This window comes from Microcebus murinus, chromosome 4, assembly GCF_040939455.1.
Source record: "Microcebus murinus isolate Inina chromosome 4, M.murinus_Inina_mat1.0, whole genome shotgun sequence".
In the NCBI taxonomy this organism is placed as follows: domain Eukaryota; kingdom Metazoa; phylum Chordata; class Mammalia; order Primates; family Cheirogaleidae; genus Microcebus; species Microcebus murinus.
The window spans coordinates 7,928,884-7,952,247 of NC_134107.1; the positions used below are offsets into that span (position 1 = coordinate 7,928,884).

At 56.3% G+C, this 23,364-nt stretch overlaps 2 protein-coding genes across 6 annotated transcripts; both read left to right on the forward strand.

The window, feature by feature from the left end:
* The first annotated feature begins 1,155 nt into the window (after nucleotides 1–1,155).
* ANKRD13D (ankyrin repeat domain 13D) lies at nucleotides 1,156–14,349 on the forward strand. Of its 2 annotated transcripts, none has more exons than XM_012757713.3 (15): nucleotides 1,156–1,402; nucleotides 1,939–2,074; nucleotides 2,192–2,316; nucleotides 3,052–3,097; nucleotides 3,183–3,326; nucleotides 3,570–3,759; nucleotides 10,670–10,736; nucleotides 11,151–11,232; nucleotides 11,458–11,519; nucleotides 11,764–11,894; nucleotides 12,810–12,967; nucleotides 13,124–13,240; nucleotides 13,327–13,490; nucleotides 13,570–13,661; nucleotides 13,982–14,349. In XM_012757713.3, the coding sequence occupies exons 1-15, from the start codon at nucleotides 1,313–1,315 to the stop codon at nucleotides 14,193–14,195; spliced, it is 1,818 nt and encodes a 605-aa protein (XP_012613167.1). In that variant the 5' UTR covers nucleotides 1,156–1,312; the 3' UTR covers nucleotides 14,196–14,349. The 2 variants fall into 2 exon arrangements, with proteins under 2 accessions (XP_012613167.1, XP_012613168.1); XM_012757714.3 differs by having other exon boundaries at nucleotides 11,776–11,894.
* A 1,004-nt stretch (nucleotides 14,350–15,353) lies between these two features.
* On the forward strand, nucleotides 15,354–23,091 carry SSH3 (slingshot protein phosphatase 3). 4 transcript variants are annotated; one of them, XM_076001672.1, is made up of 14 exons: nucleotides 15,354–15,562; nucleotides 16,026–16,066; nucleotides 16,756–16,987; nucleotides 18,255–18,373; nucleotides 18,453–18,524; nucleotides 18,803–18,868; nucleotides 18,947–19,153; nucleotides 19,261–19,354; nucleotides 19,539–19,667; nucleotides 19,779–19,825; nucleotides 20,493–20,639; nucleotides 20,848–21,048; nucleotides 21,244–21,419; nucleotides 22,377–22,512. In XM_076001672.1, the coding sequence occupies exons 1-13, from the start codon at nucleotides 15,497–15,499 to the stop codon at nucleotides 21,407–21,409; spliced, it is 1,587 nt and encodes a 528-aa protein (XP_075857787.1). In that variant the 5' UTR covers nucleotides 15,354–15,496; the 3' UTR covers nucleotides 21,410–21,419; nucleotides 22,377–22,512. The 4 variants fall into 4 exon arrangements, with proteins under 4 accessions (XP_075857787.1, XP_075857786.1, XP_012612982.2 ...); XM_076001671.1 differs by having other exon boundaries at nucleotides 15,356–15,562; nucleotides 21,146–21,419; nucleotides 22,377–23,091; XM_012757528.3 differs by having other exon boundaries at nucleotides 15,357–15,562; nucleotides 18,965–19,153; nucleotides 21,146–21,419; nucleotides 22,377–23,091.
* The last annotated feature ends 273 nt before the right edge of the window (nucleotides 23,092–23,364 follow it).

Genomic DNA, 23,364 nt, shown 5'->3' on the forward strand with positions numbered 1-23,364 from the left:
ATTTGGAAGCCTTTGGGCTGCTGTCAACCTCAGGACATCACGGAGGACACTACAGGGTACAGTGTCAGCAATCCCAGATGGCACAGGAGCCGCCTGACAGCAATGAGAAGGTGGGGCGAGAATGGCAATCAGGCCCCCTCTCCCAGAGACTCCCTGGGGCAGGGGGTGACCCTGAGGCCCTAAAGCTATATGGCCCTTCTAGACCCAGCTATGGAGTCATTTTACAAGTAGGTTCACAGACCAGAGGGTCAGCCATGGCCAACAAAACCAGGATCAGAGACCTCAGGCTAGGCCTCCAGTAACCAAAGGCCGGAACCAAGCTGACTGAGGCCTGCGCCCTAGTTCCGGTGTGGGTGGCGGCCCGCCTGGATTTCACAACTCTCCTTCCTCTCTTGACACTAGTAGCAAAGTGCATCCTCCGCAAAAGGGGCCCGTGCGGTGGGCAAAGGCAGCTCGGAGGGTCCTCCATCGGGAAAGCGCTGGGGCTGCCCGGGGCAGTGCCCCTCGCTCCTCAGTACTCCCGCCCTGACTCCAGCGCCCCGGGGACCGCCTGTCCGCATCGCTGGGCCCCAGACTCCGGCCCAGGTCCCCAGGGAAGCGGACAGCATTGGAGGCATGTGCGGGGTGCTCATCTCCGAACTGGGCGCTCGGAGCTCCGCGCGGCGGTGATGGCAGGGGAGCCGGGACCTCGCACCTCTCCCGCACTCACAGACCGGAACGCGGCACGCGCGAGGGGCTCCCAAGGGACACGCGGGGAACCCGGCGGCACATGACCGCGACCCGCTGCGCGCGCACGACTCACGGGCCCAGTCCCCGCCCCGCGCCGAGCCGCCCCGCCCCCGGGCCCCTCCCTCCCTTCCGGACCCGCGGGGAGGGGTCTGCGCCGGGCCTGGGGCGCCCCCTGCAGGCCGCGGCGGAGCTGGCCCCAGGCCCCGCCCTCCGGCCCGCCCCCCGCAGACCCTCGTCCGGCCGAGGCGGGCGGAGACCCGGGCGCGGGCTTGTCTCCGGGCGCGCGTGGTGGCCCCGGCGTCTGGGCAGCGCGCCCCGCCCGCGCCCCGCGCGCGCGTGCCGGCTGCGGTTGCCATGGCTGCGGGAGGCGAGGGGGCGCGCGGCCCGACGCCCCGCCCCGGCCCGGCGCAGCCCCGCCCCGCCCCCCGCCCGGCCGCCTGCGCCGCCGCCGCCGCCGAGCCGCTCCTGCCGGGGCCGCGGGGGCTGCGGTGGGCGCTGCCGGGGCGCGGCTCGCAGGGGAGGCGAGGGGGCCGCGCCAGGCCCGAAGCCAAGGCGGGGCCGGGATGCGGCGCTGAGGCCCAGCATGGCCGGCCCGGGCCCCACCTTCCCGCTGCACCGGCTCGTCTGGGCGAACCGGCACCGCGAACTGGAGGCCGCGCTGCACAGCCGCCAGGTGAGGCCCGGCTGGGGCACCCGGCCGCTCCCCCGACCCTCACACCCAAGCTGTGGTCTCCACCCTGGAGGCCGCCCTTCCCAGCTCGGCTCCGCGAGCGCATCCCGGCCCCTCCCCAGCCCGGTGGAAGCCCGGGTCACCTGCCCTTCGCGCCTGAGCCCCTGGCCTCGCCTCTCAGCGTTGGGCCTTACTCTGCTCGCCTGCCCTCCTCACCCTGCATCGAGCCCCCGAACTCGCGCCCGCATCACCCCTGAACCAGACTGAGAACGAGAGCCCTGGTCCTGGACGGGTCCCCAGGCTCGCCCAAACTCTTGACACGCTGCACCTGCACCAGCACCTATGCCTTACTAGGCCATGCGACCCGGGACCCTCCTCTCACTCCTTCCCTCCCCTGCCAGGACACGCAGGCCGTTCTCTGCCATCTCCCTGGCCTGTCTGCCATCATTATTTCCCACATGACTCCCAGTCCTGTTCAGCCCCATAGCCTCCTGGGCTTCTGCTCTCCTGCCCTTTGCTGAGTGTCCCACCTCCCCCAGCACGACATTGAACAGGAGGACCCTCGGGGGCGGACCCCGTTGGAGCTGGCCGTGTCCCTGGGAAACCTGGAGTCCGTGAGAGTCCTCCTTCGACACAATGCCAACGTGGCCAAAGAGAGCCGCCAGGGCTGGGCAGGTACTTCGGAGAGCAGAGGGGTCCCCCCTGAGGCTGGCAGCAAGGTTGGAGGGTGGGAGTGACCAGCCAGGCCTAGGGCCATCAGGAGGGCTCCCCTCAGCAGCCTGGTGTCCCCAGTCCTGCAGGAGGCAGTCAGCACTGGAGACCCCGAGATGGTGCAGCTGGTGCTCCAGTATCGGGACTACCAGAGAGCCATGCAGAGGCTGGCTGGCATTCCGGAATTGCTCAACAAACTCCGCCAGGTACATCAGGGCACAAAGACGTGGACAGTAAGGGGGGTCAGGTACCATGGCAGGGGACCACCTTGGTCACCTGTGCCAGGCCTGGCCTTGGAGGGGCAGCCAGTCTGTGCAGTGTGTTCTCCTGCCACACTGCAGGAGAGGAGTTCAGGCCCAAATGGATGAGACTGGGCCCTCTGGAAGAGAAGCCTTTGCCAGCATCGAGGGGCCCTGGTGCCAGAAATCACTAAAGAGCTTTAGCTTTGGGCCTCCTGGAGAATGCAGATGTCCTGGAGAGGGGACTTCAGGTCTGTTTGGTGGATATGGCCTGAGTCCCTGGAATGCCTGGTACTGTGCACCCTTCTGGAAGCACACAGCGGGGCCAGGCTTGCAGAGCATACAACTTCATGCCCCTTCTTACCTCAGGGGCAGGCTCAGATGGGGCCAGTGTTCCCCTTTCATAGATGAGGACTCTGAGGGGCAAAAGCTCCCCCAGACCCCCCAATGGGCTCATGGCCAGGTTGAGACTGGCCCCCAGGCCTCCACATGCCTATAGCCTCATTGCGGATGGACCGTTTTAGGGCCCCACTTGGCCCACCCTCTCCCGGGCAGGGGTGGCTGGTGTCACTGGGCCTAGGCAGTGCATTAAGACTTGCTGAAGGGCTGGGCTCCCAGAGAGTGACTGTGGACGAGGATCTCCCAGGCCTGCCGGCCCCTAGCACCAGGAGGGTCCTGATGGCCAGCTCTGGTCTCTCTCAGGCCCCCGATTTCTACGTGGAGATGAAGTGGGAGTTCACCAGCTGGGGTGAGTGGGGACCACTCAGCTCCCAGGGGCTTGGGGTGGGGCCTTTAGATAAGACCCCCCCCAATGACCTTGGTGCACCCTGCAGTGCCCCTTGTGTCCAAGATGTGCCCGAGCGATGTGTACCGCGTGTGGAAGCAGGGAGAGAGCCTGCGCGTGGACACCAGTCTCCTGGGCTTTGAGCACATGACCTGGCAGCGCGGCCGGAGGAGCTTCATCTTCAGGGGTCAGGGTGAGCTCTGGGGGCAGCGCTGCGGTCCTCGGACTCTCCAGTGGCTTGCGGGGGTGAGGCCATCCTTTCTCTCCCCTTTCCAGATGTGGAACCTGAGGTTGGGATGGAGAGGATCCAGGGGCTGAGGTGGACCCACCACCTGAGCAGCAGGTGGCAGAGGGTGGCGTGATGGCGCTCTCTATGCTGTGGGTGGGGGCTGGCTCTGATTGGTGCCCCCTCCTGTGTTCCCCTGCTGGCCGGCAGAGGCAGGAGCCCTGGTGATGGAAGTGGACCACGACCGGCAGGTGGTGCACACGGAGACGCTGGCGCTCGCTCTGCACGAGCCCGAAGCGCTGCTGGCTGCCATGCGGCCCAGCGAGGAACACGTGGCCAGCCGCCTCACCTCTCCGATCGTCTCCACCCACCTGGACACTCGCAACGTGGCCTTCGAGAGGTGAGTATGGGGCACCGTGGTGGGGCGGGAGAGGGAGCAAGCGCCACCGTCGATGAGAGCAAGGCTGTCCTTGAGGCTCCCGCCACAGCCGCAGGGAGGCTGAGCACCTGCTCGGACTGCTGGCTGCTGGTCGTGCCACTCTGTGCCCGTCTGACTGGCAGCTATCTTCCTGGGGAGGGGACTAGTTCAAGATGTCCCCAGTTTCTCCACTTCTGACCTCATGTTTTTCCATAAGACAAGGATTTAGGCTGTGCTTCCGGACCGCTGTGTGTACTCACACTGGCTGCTCCTTAGCAAGGCTGTGTTTAGGGCAGAGCCCTTTGTGGACAACTTAGGCACCTGACCCTTCTGGCAAGAGTGTTATTTCTCTGACAGTATATGCCGCCAGTTGCAGTAACAGATTTTGGGGGGAAATTTTTTTTTTTAAGAGACAGTGTCTCACTCCATCACCTAGGCTGGAGTACAGTGGTGTGATCATAGCTCACTACAGGGTCGAACACCTGGGCTCAAGCAATCTTCCTGCCTCAGCCTCCTGAGTAGCTGGGGTAACAGGCACATGCCACCACGCCTGGCTAAGTTTTAAATTTTTTGTAGAGATGGGTCTCACTATCTTGCCCAGGCTGGTCTCAAACTCCTGGCCTCAAGTGATCCTCCCACCTCGGCCTCCCAAAATGCTAGGATTACAGGTGTGAGCCACGGTACAGTCAGAAACACTTTTTTAAAAAACAGATTTATTGAGATGTGATTTTATACACCATATGTATCACTCATTCAAAGTGTACAATTCAATGGCTTTTAGTATGCAGATTTGTGACCACCACAGTCAATTTTAGAACATTTTCATCACCTCACAAAGAAACCCCCCATCCTTTAGCTGTCAAGCCCCCACAAGCCCCCATCTGCTGCCCAAGCCCAAAGCAACCACTGATCTACTTTCTTTCTCTAGATTTCCCTGTTCTGGACTTTTATAAGAATGGAATTTTATGACGTGCCCTTTTGTATCTGGCTTCTTTCACTTACTATGGTGTTTGCAAGGTTCATCCATCTTTAGCATATAACTACTTCATTCCTTTTTATGGCCTAATCCATTGTATGAATAGACCATATTTTGTTGATTCATATGTGTTTATTCATTTGTCCATTGATAGACACGTCAGTTGTTTCCATCATTTGGCTGTTATGAATAATACTGCTATAAATATTTATATACAAGTTTTTGTATGGACATATGTTTTCATTTCTCCTGGGCGTATACCTAGGTTTAATGGAATACCCAGTATTTAATTGCTTGAGGAACTTGCCAGACTGTTTACCAAAGGGGCGGTGCCATTTTACATTCCCACTAGTGGTGTATGAGAGTTCTAGTTCCTCCACATCTTCATCAACACTTGTTCATTTATTCATTCCTTCATTTTGGATTATAGCCATCCTAGTGGATGTGAAGTGGTATCTTGTGTTGTTTTGGCTTCTTTGTTTTAATTTTTTTTTTTTAAAGACAGGGTCTCACTCTGTTGCCCAGGCTGGAGTGCAGTGGCGCTGTTATAGCTCACTGCAGCCTCGAACCCTGGCTCAAGCGATCCTCCTGCTTCAGCCTCCTGAGTAGCTGGGACTACATGCCCATGCCACCATGCCTGGCTAATTTTTTAAATTTTTTGTAGAGGAAAAAACCTAGGAGTTTCGTTGTGTTGTCCAGGTTGGTCTCAAACTCCTGGCCTCAAGCTATCCTCTTGCCTCAGCCTCGTGGATCATTGTGGCATTGATTTGCCTTTCTCTAATGCCTAATAATTTCAAGCATCTTTCCATATACTTATTGGTCATTTGTATATCTTCTCTGGAGAAATATCTTTTCAGATCTTTTGCCCATTTTAAAAATTGGTTTGTCTTTTTATTATTGAATTGTAAGAGTTCTTTATATATTCTAGATTTAAGTCCCTTATCAAATATATGATTTGCAAATATTTTCTTCATTTCTGTGGGCTGTCTTTTCACTTTCTTGATGGTGTCCTTGGAAAAACAGACGTTTTTAATTTTGACGATGTACCGTTTACCTATTTTTCTTTTGTTGCTCCTTATTTTGGTGTCATATCTAATAATATATTGCCAAGTAAAACGTCATGAAGATTTTTCCCTATGTTTTCTTCTAAAAGTTTTATAGTTTTAGCTTTTACATTTAGGTCTTTGAACCATTTGAGTTAATTTTTGTGTATGATAGAGGGTAAGGGTACAAGTTCATTCCTTTGCATGTTACTGTCCAGTTGTCTTAGCCCCATTTGTTGAAAAGACTGTGCCTTTCCCATTAAATGGTCTTGGCACCCTTGTCAAAAATCAGTTGACCATAGAGATTTGGATTATTTTCTGGACTCTCAATTCTATTCCATTGGTCTATATGTCTGTTCCTTATACCAGTACTGTCTTGACCACTGTTACTTTGTAGTAAGTTTTGAAATAGGAAAATGTGAGTCTTCCTACTCTGTTCTTCTTTTTCAGAATTATTTTAGGTATTTTGGGTCCCTTAAATTTTATACGACTTCCAGATTCAATTTGTCCATTCCTACAAAGAAGTCAGATGGGATTCTGGATTGGGATTGCACTGAATCTGTAAATCAGTTTAGGGAGTACTGCCCAAACATTGGAAGACAATGTTAAATCTTCTAATCCATGAATATGGGATGTTTTTTCACTTACTTAGCTCTTCTTTCATTTCTTTCAACAATGTTATATAGTTTTCAGAGGATAAGTTTTATACTACTTTTATTAAATTTATTCCTAAGTATTTTACTCTTACTGATGCTATTATGAATCAGATTGTCTTCTTAATTTCATTTTTTAGATTTTTCATTGCAAATGTATAAAAATATAACTTATTTTTATATATTGATCACGTGTCCTACAACATTGCTGAACTCATTTTTTAGTTTGAATAGATTGTTAGTCAATTCCTTAGTAATTTTACACATATAAATAAAGATAACTTTACTTCTTCTTTTCCAATCTAGATGTCTTTTATTTCTTCTTCTTGCCTAATTGCTCTAGCTAGAACTTCCAGTATAAAGTTGAATAGAAGTGGTGAGAGTGGATATCCTTGTCTTGTTCCTGATCTTAGAGGGAAAGCATTCAATCTCACCATTATGTGTGGTGTTAGTTGTGGGGCTTTGGTAGATACCCTTTATCAGGTTGCAGAAATTCTAGTTTTTGTTTTTTTTTTGAGACAGAGTCTCACTTTGTTACCCAGGCTAGAGTGAGTGCCGTGGCATCAGCCTAGCTCACAGCAACCTCAATCTCCTGGGCTCAAGCAATCCTCCTGCCTCAGCCTCCCAAGTAGCTGGGACTACAGGCATGCGCCACCATGCCCAGCTAATTTTTTATATATATATTAGTTGGCCAATTAATTTCTTTCTCTTTATAGTAGAGACGGGGTCTCGCTCTTGCTCAGGCTGGTTTTGAACTCCTGACCTTGAGCAATCCGCCCACCTCAGCCTCCCAGAGAGCTAGGATTACAGGCGTGAGCCACCGCGCCCGGCTAGAAATTCTAGTTTATTAAGTGTTTTTATCATGAAAGGGTGTTGGGTTTTGTCATATGCTTTATCTGTGTCTATTGATATGATTTTTAAAGAATTCTATTGATATTATGATTATATTAATTGATTTTTGGTATTGACCCAACCTTGCATTCCAGGGATAAATTCCACTTGGTCATGGTATATAATTCTTTTCATATGTTACTGGATTCAGTTGGTTAGTATTTTGTTGAGGATTTTGTATTCATATTCATGAGAGATGTTGGTCTTTAGTTTTCTCTTCTTCTGGTGTCTTTGTCTGGTTTGGTATCTGAGTGATGCCTCATAGAATGAGCTGGGAAGAGAGGATGTTGGTACTTTAAGACAGGAGTCTACCAACCTCCTCATTTCTCAGAAAATTAATAAACTTCTCTTCTTCTCAAAACAAACAAAAATAAAAGAATGAGTTGGGAAGTGTAATCTCTTATTCTATTTTTTGGATGGGTTTGTGAATTATTATTAATAGTATTTTTTTTGAGACAGAGTCTCGTTTTGTTGCCCAGGCTAGAGTGCCATGGCATCAGCCTAGCTCACAGCAACCTCCAACTCCTGGGCTCAAGCAATCCTTCTGCCTCAGCCTTCCGAGTAGCTGGGACTACAGCCATGTGCCACCATGCCCGGCTAATTTTTTCTATATATTTTTAGTTGGCCAATTAATTTCTTTCTATTTATAGCAGAGACAGGGTCTCGCTCTTGCTCAGGCTGGTTTTGAACTCCTGACCTTGAGCGATCTGCCCGCCTCGGCCTCCAACAGTGCTAGGATTACAGGCGTGAGCCACTACTTCCAGCCTACTATTAATAGTATTAATTCTTTAGGCTGGGCACGGTGGCTCACACCTGTAATCCTAGCACTCTGGGAGGCCGAGGCGGGTGGATCACTCAAGGTCGGGAGTTCAAAACCAGCCTGAGCAAGACCGAGACCTCGTCTCTGCTATAAATAGAAATTAATTGGCCAATTAATATATATAGGAAAAATTAGCCAGACATGGTGGTGCATGCATGTAGTCCCAGCTACTCAGGAGGTTGAGGCAGAAGGATTGCTTGAGCCCAGGAGTTTGAGGTTGCTGTGAACTAGGCTGACACCATGGCACTCACTTTAGCCTGGGCAACAAAACGAGACTCTGTCTCAGAAAAAAAAAAGGAAATAGTATTAATTCTTTGAATGATTGGTAGGATTCAGTGGTGAAGCCATTTGGGCCTAGGTCTTTTTTTGTGGATAGTTTTTTGGTTTGGGGGGATTTTTGTTTGTTTGTTTGTCCGGTTTTTTTTTTTTTTTTAGATGTAGGGTCTCAGTCTGTCACCCAGGCTGGAGTGCAGTGGCCTGATCATAGTTCACTGCAGCCTCAAACTCCTGGGCTCAAACTATCCTTACTGCCTCAGACTCCTGAGTAGCTAGGACTACAGGTATGTGCTACCATGTCCAGCTAATTTTTCTACTTTTTTGTAGTTATTATGTTGCCCAGGCTGGTCTCAAACTCTTGGCCTCAAGTGATCATCCTGCCTCAGCCTCCCAAAGTGCTGGAATTACAAGCGTGAGCCACTGCACCCAGCCTTTTTTTTTTTAACCAATCAATCTCTTCACTTATTATAAATCTATTCAGATTATCTGTTTCTCCTTAAGTTAGTTTTGGTAGGTTGTGCCTCACTAGGAATTTGTCCATTTTATCCAAACTATCAAATTTGTTGAAGTATAGTTATTCATCATATTCCTTTATAATCCTTTTTATTTCTATGCGGTTAGAAGTAACACTCCCCCCACTTTGATTTATGACTCCTCTAATTTGAGTCTTCTCTCTTTTTTTTTCCTTGGTCAAACTAGTTAAAGATTTGTCAATTTTGCTGATGTTTTCAAAGAACCAGCTTTGGGTTTCATTGTTTTTCTCTTCTCTAAATTCATTAACTTTCACTCTAGTATTTATTATTTCTTTCTTTCTGCTTGTTGTGGATTTAGTTTGCTCTTTTTCCAGTGTTTTAACATGAAAGTGAGGTTATTGATATGCGATCTTTTCTCTATTTACTTATTTTTTCTTTTTTTCACACCTTTTTATGATCCCTCATCTTGTTTCTTAACACAGGCATTTACACCTATATTATGTTTACACTTCTAAACATGTCTTTAGCTGTGTAAGTTTTGATATGTCATGTCTTCATTTTTATTCATCTCAAAACATTTTATGATTTCCCTTTTAATGTATTCTTAGAGCCATTGGTTATTTAGGAATATGTTGTTTACTTTCTTCATATTTGTGAGTTTCAAAAATGTTTTTTGTTATTGATTTCTAATTTTATTCCATGGTAGTTGGAAAATATACTTTTCGTGACTTCTATCATTTATTTCAATTTATCAAGGTTTCTTTTATGGCCTAGCATGTGGTCTGTCCATAAGAATGTTCTGTGTCCACTTGAGAAGAATGTGTGTTCTGGCCAGGCGCAGCGGCTCACGCCTGTAATCCTAGCACTCTGGGAGGCTGAGGCAGGCGGATTGCTGCGGTCAGGAGTTTGAAACCAGCTTGAACAAGAGCGAGACCCTGTCTCTGCTATAAATAGAAAGAAACTAATTGGCCAACTAATATATATAGAAAAAAGTAGCCGGGCATGGTGGCGCATGCCTGCAGTCCCAGCTACTCGGGAGGCTGAGGCAGAAGGATCGCTTGAGCCCAGGAGTTTGAGGTTGCTGTGAGCTAGGCTGATGCCATGGCACTCACTCTAGCCTGGGCAACAAAAAGCCTGTCTCAAAAAAAAAATAAATGTGTGTTCTGTTGTTGGGCGGAGTGTTCTAGGGCTGTCTATAAAGTCTAGTTAGCTTATAATGCTGTTCATAACTTCTGTTTCTTTGTTAATCTCCATCTCTTTCAACTATTATTATTGAATCAGGCATACTTTTAAACTTCTGATGGAAAATTTCAAACACATATGAAAGAGAGATAATGTACTTACTCATCTCCAGCTTTAAAACTTATCAACATTTTACCAATCTTAGTGAATCTATCCTTCCTCACTTTTTTTCTTTTATTTTTCCTGGCGTATTTTAAAGTACATCCCAGATCTCATATTATTTCAACAGCAAATGCTTCTGCACATGACTCTAAAAGATCAGGATGTTTTTTAACCCAGCTCCACCACTGTTATCACACCTAACAAAATCGACAGTAATTCCTCAGTAGCTTCTAGTCCCCAGTCCTGTTCAGATGTCCCCAGCTGTCCAGGCACCCTCTTCAAGGCCCCTTCATGTTCCACAGTGGGAAGGGCCCCCAGGAGCCAGGCAGCCAGGGCAGGCTGATCGGAGGGGGAGGCTTTGGCCAGGGCGGGGGTGGGGTGCAGGTCCTCACGAGCTCCTGTTTGGTCTGTTTCAGGAACAAATGTGGTATCTGGGGATGGCGGTCTGAGAAGATGGAAACTGTTAGCGGCTACGAGGCCAAGGCAGGAGAGGCTAGTGGTGGGGGGCTGGGGGCAGGAGATGAGGCCCAGGAACTCAGCTCCTTCTGCACATCCACCCCAGAGTTTGGAGGGAGAGACGAGTAGCCCTTGGGCCCTGGAAACCCTGAGCAATGGGGGGAATCGATGGCCCAAGTACCCTGCTGAGTATATGGGGACCACCCACAGCACGGCCCCACCCAGGGAACCCGGATCAAATGAGGAGCATTTTGCCCTGGGCCCTGTGGCTATCTCCTTACTGGTGACTCCCTGGGGTTCAGACCCTGCCACCTCCTCCATCGTGGGGAGCAAGATCTCGTCTGTCTCTGGGGACAGGAGGACTTGGGTCCTGTGCTGGTAAGGCTGAGCGTGGGAACAGGCTCTGAGCCCCCAGCTCCCCATGTCCCCCCACACCCCCAGGTATACAGTGCCACCAACGTGGAGCTGGTGACACGCACGCGCACGGAGCACCTCTCTGATCAGGACAAGTCGAGGAGCAAAGGTAAACCCAGGTGCGCCTGCCTGCTGCCCGGTCATACTATGTGGTGGGGTCGCCCTCGTCTGGGGTCAGGGGCTAGAGATTCCCTGGACAAGCTGGGAGGGCTCACCGTTCTCATCTGTCCCCTCTCCCACCTACGGGAGCTTCCCTGGGCAGAGGGCCAGTGGAGCGGTCTGGGGCAGCAGGGCATGGCCCCACGTGCCCTCATGGGCTCCACCCTCCTCCCAGGCGGGAAGACGCCACTGCAGTCCTTCCTGGGGATGGCCCAGCAGCACTCCTCCCACGGCGGGGTGAGCCGGGGCCAGCCTGGGGGGCGGGGTGAGCCTGGGGGCAGGGTGAGCCTGGGGGGCGGGGTGAGCCTGGGGCCAGCCTAGGGGGCGGGGTGAGCGGGGGGGGGGGGGGGGGGGGGGGCGGGGTGAGCTGGGGCCAGCCTGGGGGCGGGGTGAGCCTGGGGGGGCGGGGTGAACTGGGGCCAGCCTGGGGGCGGGGTGCCGTCTGGTCCGGAGTGCTAAGTCTGGTCCTGGGGGCGCCCAGGCCCCTGTGCAGCAGGCAGCCAGCCCCAACAACCCCACAGCCATCTCCTCTGACGAATACTTTGACCCCAACTTCAGCCTGGAGTCGAGGAACATTGGCCGCCCCATTGAGATGTCCAGCAAAGTACAGAGGTGAGGGGGCTGGCTGGGGACTTGCCTCAGGGACGGGGACCCCGCCTGGACCCCCTGGGCCCTGGTCGACTCCTGTCACACACAACGTAGTGAGGGACCTGCTCACTCAGCTGGCTGCTCCTTGGACTCCACCCCCTGAGGCAGGAGCCACATCTGTCTCATCCGTGGTCCAAGGCACCCGGCAGGGGCTTGGCCCACAGAACTGGCCCCAAGTCTCTGATGCATGAATGAGTGGGTGGCCCCACCCACATGCGGTTTTCTATTGAATTTCATGAACACCTGCTGGGGTGTTCATAGGGCCCATGGGACAGGCCCACAGCACCGCTGCCTCCTGCTGTGTGGCCCGAAGACACGCCTTCCCCCAAGGTCTGGTTTCCTCCTCTGTGAAACAAGAACAGTCCCACTTGCCCGCCTGCCTCACGAGGCCCTGACGAGCCATCGTGAGCCGTAACAGCACACAGAGGCCTGCGACAGGCCAGGCGCCCCAGGGCTACCCCATGTGGATTCTCTCAGCCACCCAGTGGTGGGGCTGGGATTCGGACCCTAGCAGGCCCTGGGTTGTGCTGGACAGGAAAGTGCAGCAACACGTGGGGTGGTGACCAGCTCTGGGCTGAGGAGGAGGACGGGTCTGTGGCCCAGGCTCGAAGAGAAGCCCACAGCCTGGCCCCTGCCCTCCTCATCCAGACCGGATGTGCAGACACAAAACCATAACAAGCCCCAGTCTGGGCCCAGGGTCCAGGGACAGCTTGGGCCATAGGGACAGGACACCAGCTCCTGGGGGAGGCAGGCAGGGGCTGCTGAGCAGAGGAGGGTGCCCCCGGCAGGTGGGAGGGCAAGCAGAGAGCCAGAGAGAGCAGGCCTGGGTGAGAGGGCCGCCCGCAGTTCCTTGGCCCACGCCCTGTGGTTGGCCGGCAGGTTCAAGGCAACACTGTGGCTGAGTGAGCAGCACCCGCTGTCGCTGGGTGACCAGGTGATGCCCATTATTGACCTGATGGCCATCAGCAATGCCCATTTTGCCAAGCTGCGTGACTTCATCACACTGCGCCTCCCACCCGGCTTCCCTGTCAAGATTGGTGAGAGGAGGGGCCAGGGCATGGAGAACTTGGGGCACGGTGGCCTCCCCTTAGCACGGGCCCCCAGGCAGGGGGCAGACACAGCACTGCAGGGGTGCAGCTGCAGGGGTCTCCGTCTGGGCAGTTCAGGCTTGGCTGTCTCCTCTGTCCTCGCAGAGATTCCCCTTTTCCACGTGCTCAATGCCCGCATCACCTTCAGCAACCTGTGTGGCTGTGACGAGCCCCTGAGCTCCGTGCGGGTGCCGGCCCCCAGCGCTGCCGTCCCAGCTCCAGGTACCCCTTCGGGAGGCAGAGGGAGGCCGCGTGGCTGTCTGGTTGCGGAGATCGGGTTGAGCGTGGCCCCTTTGCCATCTGCCTAGGGAGCCCTTTCCCGTGTGAGGTGGACCCCATGGTGTTTGAGGTGCCCGAGGGGTACAGCGTGCTGGGCGCAGAGCGCAGCGAGCCCCTTCGAGATGAGGACGATGACCTGCTGCAGTTTGCCATCCAGCAGAGCCTGCTCGAGGCAGGCACAGAGGCAGAGCAGGTGGGAATTGTGCAGGGGTAGGCCCTGGCCCCTGCAGCCACTGGGCAAAGGTGACGGCTTGGCACTCTGGCTATTGTAGGTGACTGTCTGGGAAGCCCTGACCAACACCCGGCCTGGTGCCCACCCTCCTCCCCAAGCCATGGTTTACGAGGAGCAGCTTCAGCTGGAGCGGTGAGGCCCTTGAAGGACCTACTGGGTCCCTGTCACAGCTGTACCCTGCCTTGAGCACCCAGCCAGCCCTGGCTGGAGGGGGAGTTGGGTAGCATGGAGGTGCTGGGCCCAGGACCCCATGCCCACTTTAAGGCCACCTCCATCAGTAGTGCTGGCTGCCACCAAAAGTGGCATGAGGGACCAGGGACAGGGCCCTGCCTCATATCTTCTCTCTACCACCCTGTCTTTGTCCTCCAAAGCCACATCCCCAGCCCCTTGGCTTCTGCCCCCAGCCTTGGCGCTCACCGGTCTGCTCTCCCCCCTTGTGCCTTGCCTGCAAGGGCCCTCCAGGAAAGCCTGCGGCTGTCCACGGAGCCTGGGGGCCTGGGAGCCCCTCATGGGACACCCCCAGCCCCCGCCCCCCCAAGCTTTGAGGAGCAGCTTCGCCTGGCCTTGGAGTTGTCCTCACGGGAGCAGGAGGAGCAGGAGCGGAGGGGGCAGCAGGAGGAGGAAGACTTACAGCGGATCCTGCGGCTGTCACTCACAGAACACTGAGCCGCCTGGCCCCCGGGAGGGCTGTCCAGGGCTGCTCCCTCCACCCGCTTTTGTAATTTATTTATTTATAAACTGTCTGCTGCTGAGCTGGGGCCTGGAGCCCCTCATGTGGGCTTGCAGTGGAGACAAGATGGAAATAAAGACACGGTCAGCAGCAGGCTTGCTCTGCTCAATGGGCTGGAGCCGAGGCACACTTTCCAGTGGGGCACTAAGGGGAGACTCTGTGGGCAACGGCCTCAGACCCAGGTGTGGATCCTAGCTGTGCCCCCTGAGCCTCTGTGAGCCTCAGTTTCTTCAGCTGTGAAAGGAGGAGACCACCCCTATCCCCAGGGTGGTTGGGAGGGTGAAAGGAGCCAACTCAAGTCAGGTGCCCTCACCTGAGCACATGCTCCATGAACATCAAGGGCTGCTCCCTGAGCCTTGTCCCACCTACTGGAGACCCAGGTTCATCCATCCTGCCACTCCACCTGGCCTTCCTGGAACCTGGCCCATGCTCCTGTTGGGGAGGGGAAAATGCCCAGCCTCCGACCCTACACACAGCCAGCTGGGAAGGACCCCTACCCGCTGTGGCCCCTGCCCTGACTCCAGCATGTTCTATCAGATTAACTTTGGGCAGGTCACTTCCCTCCTGTGCAGCTGTGAATCAGGCTCAGCCCTGCCCTGCTCACTCCTAAGGGGTACCTGAGAATCCCTGGTGAGCTTCCCTGGTTATTTCTAAATCCCGGCCCGATTTTCCCTGAAGCTCTGTGTGTCTCCCAGTGGCTCAAGCAGACGGTGGAAGCACGAGGCCAACCAGCAAGGAGTAATAAGTTTGGGGTGAGGGCCCCCTGGCTTAAGATCCACTGTGGTTGATACTCTCTAAGACTTGTGTCCCCAGCCCCTGCCTCCCTCCGGCAGAGGGCCCACCTCTGCCGAGCAACAGAACAGCCCCAACAGCTCAGGTGATCTACCTGGGCGGGGCGGGGAAGAAGGGGCCGGCCGGAAGGGCCAGCCCAGGAATGAGTGCGGCGGGCGGCTAGGGTGTCTGGGCTCAGCACCTGCGCCCCGCCCCCGGCCTCGCCCCCAGCGCTTGCGGGGCGGGGCGGGCCGAACCACGGAGTCCCGAGGGGCGGGGCCATCCGCTGCGTGCCGGCTCCACCGGCCCCGCTGGGCGGGTGCCTGGCCCTTTAAGGGCCGCCCCCGAGGAGGTGCCAGGCCCTGGTAGCTCCGCTCTCCTTCCTGGTCCTGCGGGGCCGGACTGTCCGTGGGGCTGTGGCAGGGGGCCGTGCCTGTGCCCGCCCAAGTGTCCCCGGCCTGGCCCCATGGCCCTGGTCACAGTGAGCCGCTCGCCCCCGGCCAGCGGCCACTCCACGCCTGTGGGGCCCACGGTGAGTCTGGCTTTGCTGTGGTCCTGCCCACGCATCTGGCTGCCGGCTGGGCCTGGGGGAGCACGCCCTGCCCGCCGGCAGATTCCCCTCAAGCCTGGGTAGTGCGAAGGGGGACCTCAAGTCTTGGGGGGAGGGGGTTGGGGGGATTTTGAGGTTCTCAGGAACTCGGACCAAGTCAAGATCTGGAGCCCTGCGAGCCAGCCCAAGTCTGTGGAGGCCCAAATCTGGGCTGACCCTTCCGCCACCCTCAGCACCCTCCCAGCACCCCCACACCTGGGCTTGGGCTGGGCTCCCCCAGTGACTCCCGGTGGGGAGCAGTGTGAAGAGGATTCGCATCTGACACCTTTTCTGGCCCCTTTCCCCCGACAGTGGGCAAGGTGATCCCCAGGGCCCTCACCCCAGCAGCCCTGAGAGAGGAGAGGAGAGTCCCTGCTCTCACTCTCCCTGGGGGCTGCTTTCTCAGCAGGAGCGGGCGGTGAAGCGGAGAAATCGACTCCAGCGCCGGTGAGCACCTTCCTCCCCAACAGACACTCCAGCCACTGCCGGTCTGGTTTTTCGAACTCCTGACCTCGGGCAATGTGCCCGCCTCGGCCTCCCAGAGAGCTAGGATTACAGGCGTGAGCCACCACGCTAGGCCTTCCACTGGCGTTCTGAACTCCAGGTGTCAAGGACAGAAGGCTGCCTACTGATTCTGTGGGTGAAGCTCCGGGTGGGCCCTGCTGCTGGGTTCAGCTTGTGGCAGCAGGGCTGGCCTGACTGCTTTTGCTTTTTACCTCCCCCCAGTCACTTGGGGCTTCTTCACCCACTTCCCTGGACCCTAGCTCAGGCCAGTGGTCACAAGCCAAAGGGCAGGATGGGATGACAGGGCCTGAGGACACCTGGGTCCCTAACCAAGTTTACAGCATCTCCTGAATTAGACAGGTGGGAAGGGAAAGGGAGCGCAGCCCCATCCCCCTCAGACAAGAATAGAGGGGCTGGGGCTGGGGGTGCCAAGCTACTTCCCAGAGTGCTGGAAGCATCGCCAGAGAACTGGTTAGAAATGCAGTCTCAGGCCTCCACTCCAGACCTACTGACTCGGGGGATGGGGCTCAACAGTCCATTTCAACAGGCCCTCCAGGTGACACTGCTAAGGTTTGAGAACCTGCACCCTAAGGGGTGCGAGGGACATAACGATTTCCCCACTGCCCTGCCAGGCAGAGCTTTGCGGTGCTCCGTGGGGCTGTCCTGGGACTGCAAGGCGGAGGGGACGATGGTGGTGCAGCTGAGGCCAGCCCAGAGCCAGCAGAGGAACCCCTGGGTGAGGAGCAGCCCCATGGGGACCAGACAGACTACGGGCAAGAGCCCCAGAGTCCCCAGAAGCAGGAGCAGAGGCAGCACCTGCATCTCATGGTGGAGTTGCTGAGGCCGCAGGACGACATCCTCCTGGTGAGGGGTCCCATCCAGAGCTCACCAAGAAGGGAGTGGCCTCTGAGAGGGTGGGGGAGAGGGTGGAATGGAGCCAGCATGTGTGTCTGTTTGGGCACCAATGAATGGTGTGAGGGAAGGCACCCTGGGAGTGTAGGGGTCACCCAAACCCCGAGGACCGTGAAGTTTGAGGTAGAGATATTTCGACAGGGCCAGGTCATGTCTGCAGGTCTCCGGAGGGCTGAGAGAGAACAGGGAAGGTTTGTTCTGTGTGAGTCAGTAAAGCCCAATCAGGTCCAAGGGTTGGGAATTACATGGAGGCAGGTTTCTGTTAAACCGGCAGGACTTTTCTGATAATGTGAGTTGTCCCTAAGTGGACCAGAGCACAGGGAGGGCTTGCTGATCACCCACTGGGGGCCCAGGCAGAGGGAATGAGGACTCCAGCATCCACATAGGATGGGAGTACAGGTGGGAGCCCGAGGACTGCTTCCCAAATGCCATGGAGAGAACTGACTGTGGCCAGAGAGGAAGAACAAGATGAAGCGAGTCTTCCGTAAAGCTGAATTTAGAACAGAAGCACCGAACTCCGTTGTAATATTATGTCCTTAATATTTCTTTGGTGATAAACATTTGAGTGAAATGATGGTAATAGCAAGTGATAGTTTTTACTTTCTTTCTTTTTTTTTTCTGAAACAGAGTCTCACTCTGTTGCCCTGGTTAGAATGCCGTGGCATCAGCCTTGCTCACAGCAGCCCCAAATTCCTGGGCTCAAGCGATCCTCTGCCTCAGCCTCCCAAGTAGCTGGGACTACAGGCATGCGTCACCATACCCGGCTAATTTTTTCTATATGTTTCTAGTTGGCCAAATAATTTCTTCCTATTTTTAGTAGGAACAGGGTCTCGCTCTTGCTCAGGCTGGTCTCAAACTCCTGACCTTGAGCGATTCTCCTGCCTCGGCCTCCCAGAGTGCTGGGATTACAGGGTAAGCCACCACGCCTGGCCAAGTGATAAGAGTTTTTAAAAGACCCTCCTTCCTAGGCAAAAACAAAAAATAGGCAACCTATGTCAGTCCCATGCCCCTCTTTTAAGAAAGATCTTTTTGAACATTTTGTTGGACCATGAATCCTAAAGTTGGGAAGCATGGGTGTGTACCACTGATCCTGGATCTGGAAAGAGGGGGTGGGAAGGGAGGGAGCAGGGGCAGGGCTGTGCTGGGCCTGGGGTGTCCAGGTGGAGTTGGGGAAAGCAAGGTCCTTGGGCCACTGTGACTCTGGGCACATCTTCCCCAGGCAGCCCAGTTGGAGGCAGCTCGGCCACCCCGGCTCCGCTACCTGCTGGTAGTTTCCACACGAGAGCACCCGGGCCAGGATGAGACCGTCCTCCTGGGGGTGGACTTCCCTGACAGCAGGTGGGAACAGGGAGAAGAAGGGAGGGAGCAAGGAATTGAGGTGCTGGGGGACAATGGCTTTCCTTTTGTCCCCTGCCAGCTCCCCCAGCTGTACCCTGGGCCTGGTCTTGCCCCTCTGGAGTGATACCCAGGTGTACTTAGATGGAGATGGGTAAGAAATGGCAACTGGAGAAGGGAGGGAGAAGGAGGGGCCAGGTGGGTGGAATGCCAAGTGTGACAGATGTGACTCAGGGGCCAGGCACTAGGGACACAATTCTAGGCTGGGAGTCTGGGGCCTGGGGCCTGCTCTCAGCTGCACCTCAGATTTGCTGTGTGGTCCTGGGCAAGTCACCTAACTTCTCTGGGCCTGGACCTCCCACATTTGGCAATCGGGCAGGCTGCCTGTCCCAGAGCCTGGAGTGTGGTTCCACCCAACCTGGTCTCCTGCAGGGGATTCAGCGTGACATCTGGTGGGCAGAGCCGAATTTTCAAGCCCATCTCCATCCAAACCATGTGGTAAGAGCTCGCTGGGAGTCTCCTCTGGAGGTGGGTGCAGGGCCTGGGCAAGGGCAGCAGGGAAGACAGGATGACCAGCCTCTCCTCCTGTCCCAGGGCCACGCTCCAAGTGTTGCACCAGGCATGTGAGGCAGCTCTAGGCAGTGGCCTTGTACCCAGTGGGAGTGCGCTCACCTGGGCCAGCTACTACCAGGACAGACTGAACTCTGACCAGAGCTGCCTCAATGAGTGGACGGCCATGGCTGACCTGGAGTCTCTGCGGCCTCCCAGCACTGAACCTGGGCGGTCAGTGAAGGGAGGGGAGAGCCTGGGGGCAGGGGGAGGGCAGGAAAAGGCAGAGGGGTGCCGTGGCAGAGAGGAAAGGGCCCCTTGACTGAGGGATGTGCTCCCAGGCCCTCGGAACAGGAGCAGATGGAGCAGGCGATCCGGGCCGAGCTGTGGGAAGTGCTGGACACCAGCGACCTGGAGAGCGTCACTTCCAAAGAGGTGGGCCTGGTGCTGAGGGGCCGGGGCCCCTCCTCCAGGCCTGAGCCATTCCCCACGCCTTGGCCTCGGCCCCAGTCTGTGTAGATGGGACAGGGAGCCATCCTAAGGGGCCCAGCGGGAAGGTGGGAGGTTAGGAACCTGGGGAGCCCCATGAGCCTCTCCTCCCCTTGGGCTCTGCCCACAGATCCGCCAGGCCCTGGAGCTGCGCCTGGGGTGTCCCCTCCAGCAGTACCGAGACTTCATCGACAACCAGATGCTGCTGCTCATGGCGCAGCAAGACCGCGCCTCCCGCATCTTCCCGCACCTCTACCTGGTGAGCTGCAGGCCGAGCAGGGGGCTGTGTGGACGTTACAGCTGGGGGGAGAGGCTGAGTGGGGGGCCAAGAGGCAGGGAGGGAGGGAGAACGGTGCTTCCCTCTCCACAGGGCTCAGAGTGGAACGCGGCCAACCTGGAGGAGCTGCAGAGAAACAGGTAGCAGTGAGGGCCCCTGGGTCGCCCCTGGGGATGTCACCCTTGCGTGGGCTCTCAGGCCAGGCCAGGCCAGTAACCCTGCTGCCCCACTGGCCAGGCCTCTGCCCACTCTTCCGCCCGCCCACCCAAGTGTGGAAACGGTCTGACCATGGCGTGAGGAGCAGCATCAGGGCCCACTGCTGGGACTGCCTTTTCCAAGCAGAGAAAGGCTCTCTCCACCTAGTCCTGTCTTGGGAGAAGGAACTGCTCTTCTCCCAGTGAGGACCTGACTTCCTGCTGTGATAGGTTCCTGTCATTTGCACACCATGGGCTTCTGGGAGACCTGCCATAGTCAGTCCCTGTCACCCCAATGCTGCAGATCCACCCACTTTCACCTTAGTACAAAAACCGTTCTCTAACTAGTTTCTGAGAGTAATGGAAGGGTCCTGCTGCAGTTGCCCTCAGCTCTCTGGGTGAGGTGGGAAACTCAAGCCTAGCAAGGTAGAGAGGTGTACTCAAGGTCACAGTCATCTGACAGCTGGGTCAGTTCTCTTCCCACCATAACTGCTGCCTCCACCTGACTGGAAACTAAGCACCAAACAGAGAGGCCCAGGGGCTGCCGGGCCCGAAGGCCAATGGGCATGCTGCCCCTGCCCACATCAGCCTGGCCTTGGGCCTTCTGGGACAGGGTCAGCCACATCTTGAACATGGCCCGGGAGATTGACAACTTCTACCCAGAGCGCTTCACCTACCACAATGTGCGCCTCTGGGATGAGGAATCAGCCCAGCTGCTGCCCCACTGGAAGGAGACTCACCGCTTCATCGAAGCTGCCAGGTCAGGCTCCGCCCGGCTCCTGCTGCCCGCCCAGTCCTGCGGGCACCCTGGCCCCACCCCCCGACTTGGCTCTGCTGCCCACTCTGCCGTCAGCTCTGTGACCCTCCCAGCCCACAGTGTCTGTACTTCCTGTCCCCCTGCTCTTGGTCATAAGCCCCTCACTTATGTGAGGGAGGGGTGGGGAGCTGAGCACGTCCCGCCTCCACAGGGCGCAGGGCACCCGGGTGCTAGTCCACTGCAAGATGGGCGTCAGCCGCTCGGCTGCCACAGTGCTGGCCTACGCCATGAAGCAGTACGGCTGGAGCCTGGAGCAGGCACTGCACCACGTGCAGGAGCTGCGGCCCATCGCCCGCCCCAACCCTGGCTTCCTGCGCCAGCTGCAGACCTACCAGGGCATCCTGACTGCCAGGTACGGAGCGTGGAGGAAGCAGGAGGGGGAAGGGTGTGTGTATGCTGTGGGCAGCTGCTGGGTCACTCAAAGCTGACTCAGGGCCACCTCCTCACAGCCGCCAGAGCCACATCTGGGAGCAGAAAGTGGGTAGGGTCTCCCCAGAGGAGCCCCTGACCCCCGAAGTCTCTACACATTCCCCACCTCTTCCGCCAGAACCGGGGGGCGGTGGGGAGGTGAAGGCCGTGGGCTTGGAGAAGAGCCAGGCAGCCCCGAAAGAAGAGTCTGGGCCAAGGCCCCGCATCAACCTCCGAGGGGTCATGAGGTCCATCAGTCTCCTGGAGCCCTCCCCGGAGCTGGAGAGTGTCTCAGAGGCTGGTGACCTGCCAGAGGTGAGGCTGGGGCTGGGGGAGGTTTGTATGCTGTGGCAGGGAGAGTAAGGAGGGAGGAGGGGGAGAGGCCAGGACTGGCGCTTGGCTTTAGGCCCTGAGTAAAGGGATACCTGGGTTCGGTCTGAGCCCCCATGCGAGGTCTCCTGAGAGGTCAGGCCCCTGGGGGTGTGGTCCATGCCTCTTCCACAGTCTGCTCGATATCTCTCAGCAAAGGGAGCACCTTACCAGGCTGGGAGCTCCACAGCCTACTGGCAAGGGTTTCTGCCGTCGGTGGGGTAGGTGAGATGATCTCTGAGCCCCTCCCTGACCTGAGGAGCAGCAGGCAAAGGATGCGGGGCTGGGGTGGGTCTCAGCACTCACACTGCCCAAGTGCTGACTGAGTAAGTGAGCACCCTCCGCGCTAAGTGCTGCAGGCCACAAGTCTAAGGCCCGAAGCTGGCCCCTGCCTTAAGAAGCCAGACTCCAGGCCAAAGGTGGGACATTTGAAGCAGCTTCCTGGGGCAGCATTGGGTGTGGAAGGACAGGGAGGCGTGGAGGGTTGATGGATGGCTATGGGTGTTGACAAGGCAGAGGGGTCCTCATGCAGCAGCTGGACACGTGCGTGCGCACAGCCCAGTTCAGGGGCTGGCACCAGGTGTTTCCGCTGTGGCTCACTGGGCAGGCCACACAAAGGCAGAGGGGGAGAAGGAGCAGGGGGCCAGAGGGGCCCAGGCCTGCAGCAAGTGGCAGGTGCAGGAGAACTGAAGAGGGCTTCTGGGGGGCAGAGGGAAGCCAGGCAGGTAGGGGTCAAGGAGCAGGGGCAGTGGAACTGGAGCACCGTCTTCCCTTCCCAGGCAGTGTGGCCTGCGAGAGCTGAGTTTTCCTGTGTGCATTCCACACTCTGCACCTGCCCTTTTCCTGGCTCTGCCCTGGAAGACTCCTGCACAGCTCTTCTTCCTTTTACGTTCGCCCATGCAGGTTTTCTCTTCCCGGGAGTCTTCAGATGAAGAGCCTCCGCAGCCCTTCCCTCAGCTCTCAAGGGCCAAGAGAGGCCAGCAGCTTTGCCAGGGGACTTGGCCTGCCCTGAAGTCCCGCCAGTCTGTGGTTGCCCTCCAGAGCGCCGCCCTGGTGGCCAGCCGGACCCGAGCCTTCCAGCAGCTGGGGCAGGAGCAGGGGCAGGGGCAAGGAGAAGCTGGTGTTCCCTCCACACCCAGGCTCCGGAAGGTGGTGAGGCAGGTCAGCGTGGATGACAGCAGAGAGGGGGGCGAGGCCTGAGCTCTCACACACTCATGTCCCCCTAGACACTAAATGCAGGATCCACAGCTCCTCGGAGGAACACCCTCACCCCTGTCGCCCATACACACTGCTCCTAGCTCTTCCCCAGGAAGCCCCCACACCTGTCACTACAGCTTCACCTCCTACAGCCTTAAGTCTCAGACCCACGTCCACCTGTCCAAGGGCTCAAGACTTTATAATTGGGATGTGGTAGAGACTGAAGGTGCCTTTGGGGGCGCTAGCACCCTACTTCCGTTTTCAACTCTTTCCCTAAGATACTCACCTGTAGCCACGGAATAAAAACAGCTGCCCAGTGGGGAAAGGCTCTCGCCTCCTCGCAACTCCTCACTTCACTCCTGGAGCCAGCCAGGCCAGAGGCGGACGGGACCTCAGTCCCCAGCCCTGGGTGGCCTGAGGAGGCTGGCAGGCCACCTCCTGCACCCACCTCACAACTGGCCAGAGTCTTCTGCCACTACCCAGCGCTTCCACAACACTGCACTGGGTTACGGCCAAAGAGAATCGTCTTTCTGTACTTCGTGGCCTCTGGCCGGTTTTTCATAGTCTTAATAGTATCTGGCTTTGTACTGAGAAATAAAAAACATTTTCTTATCATTTTCAATTTTATGATAAAGCCATCTGTTTTTCCATCAGATCTTTCTCTGTTTATGTGAGGAGTTTGGTCTTTCCTCAT

Bases quoted from the DNA above. Each gene is read 5' to 3' on its own strand.
- ANKRD13D (XM_012757713.3), top strand. From the start codon at position 1,313: ATGGCCGGCCCGGGCCCCACCTTCCCGCTGCACCGGCTCGTCTGGGCG. The intron at 3,098-3,182 runs GTGAGTGGGGAC...TGCACCCTGCAG, and splicing joins GTGGGAGTTCACCAGCTGGG to TGCCCCTTGTGTCCAAGATG. The intron at 3,760-10,669 runs GTGAGTATGGGG...GGTCTGTTTCAG, and splicing joins CGCAACGTGGCCTTCGAGAG to GAACAAATGTGGTATCTGGG.
- SSH3 (XM_076001671.1), top strand. From the start codon at position 15,497: ATGGCCCTGGTCACAGTGAGCCGCTCGCCCCCGGCCAGCGGCCACTCC. The intron at 15,563-16,025 runs GTGAGTCTGGCT...CTGCTTTCTCAG, and splicing joins CCACGCCTGTGGGGCCCACG to CAGGAGCGGGCGGTGAAGCG. The intron at 19,826-20,492 runs GTAGCAGTGAGG...CTTCTGGGACAG, and splicing joins GAGGAGCTGCAGAGAAACAG to GGTCAGCCACATCTTGAACA.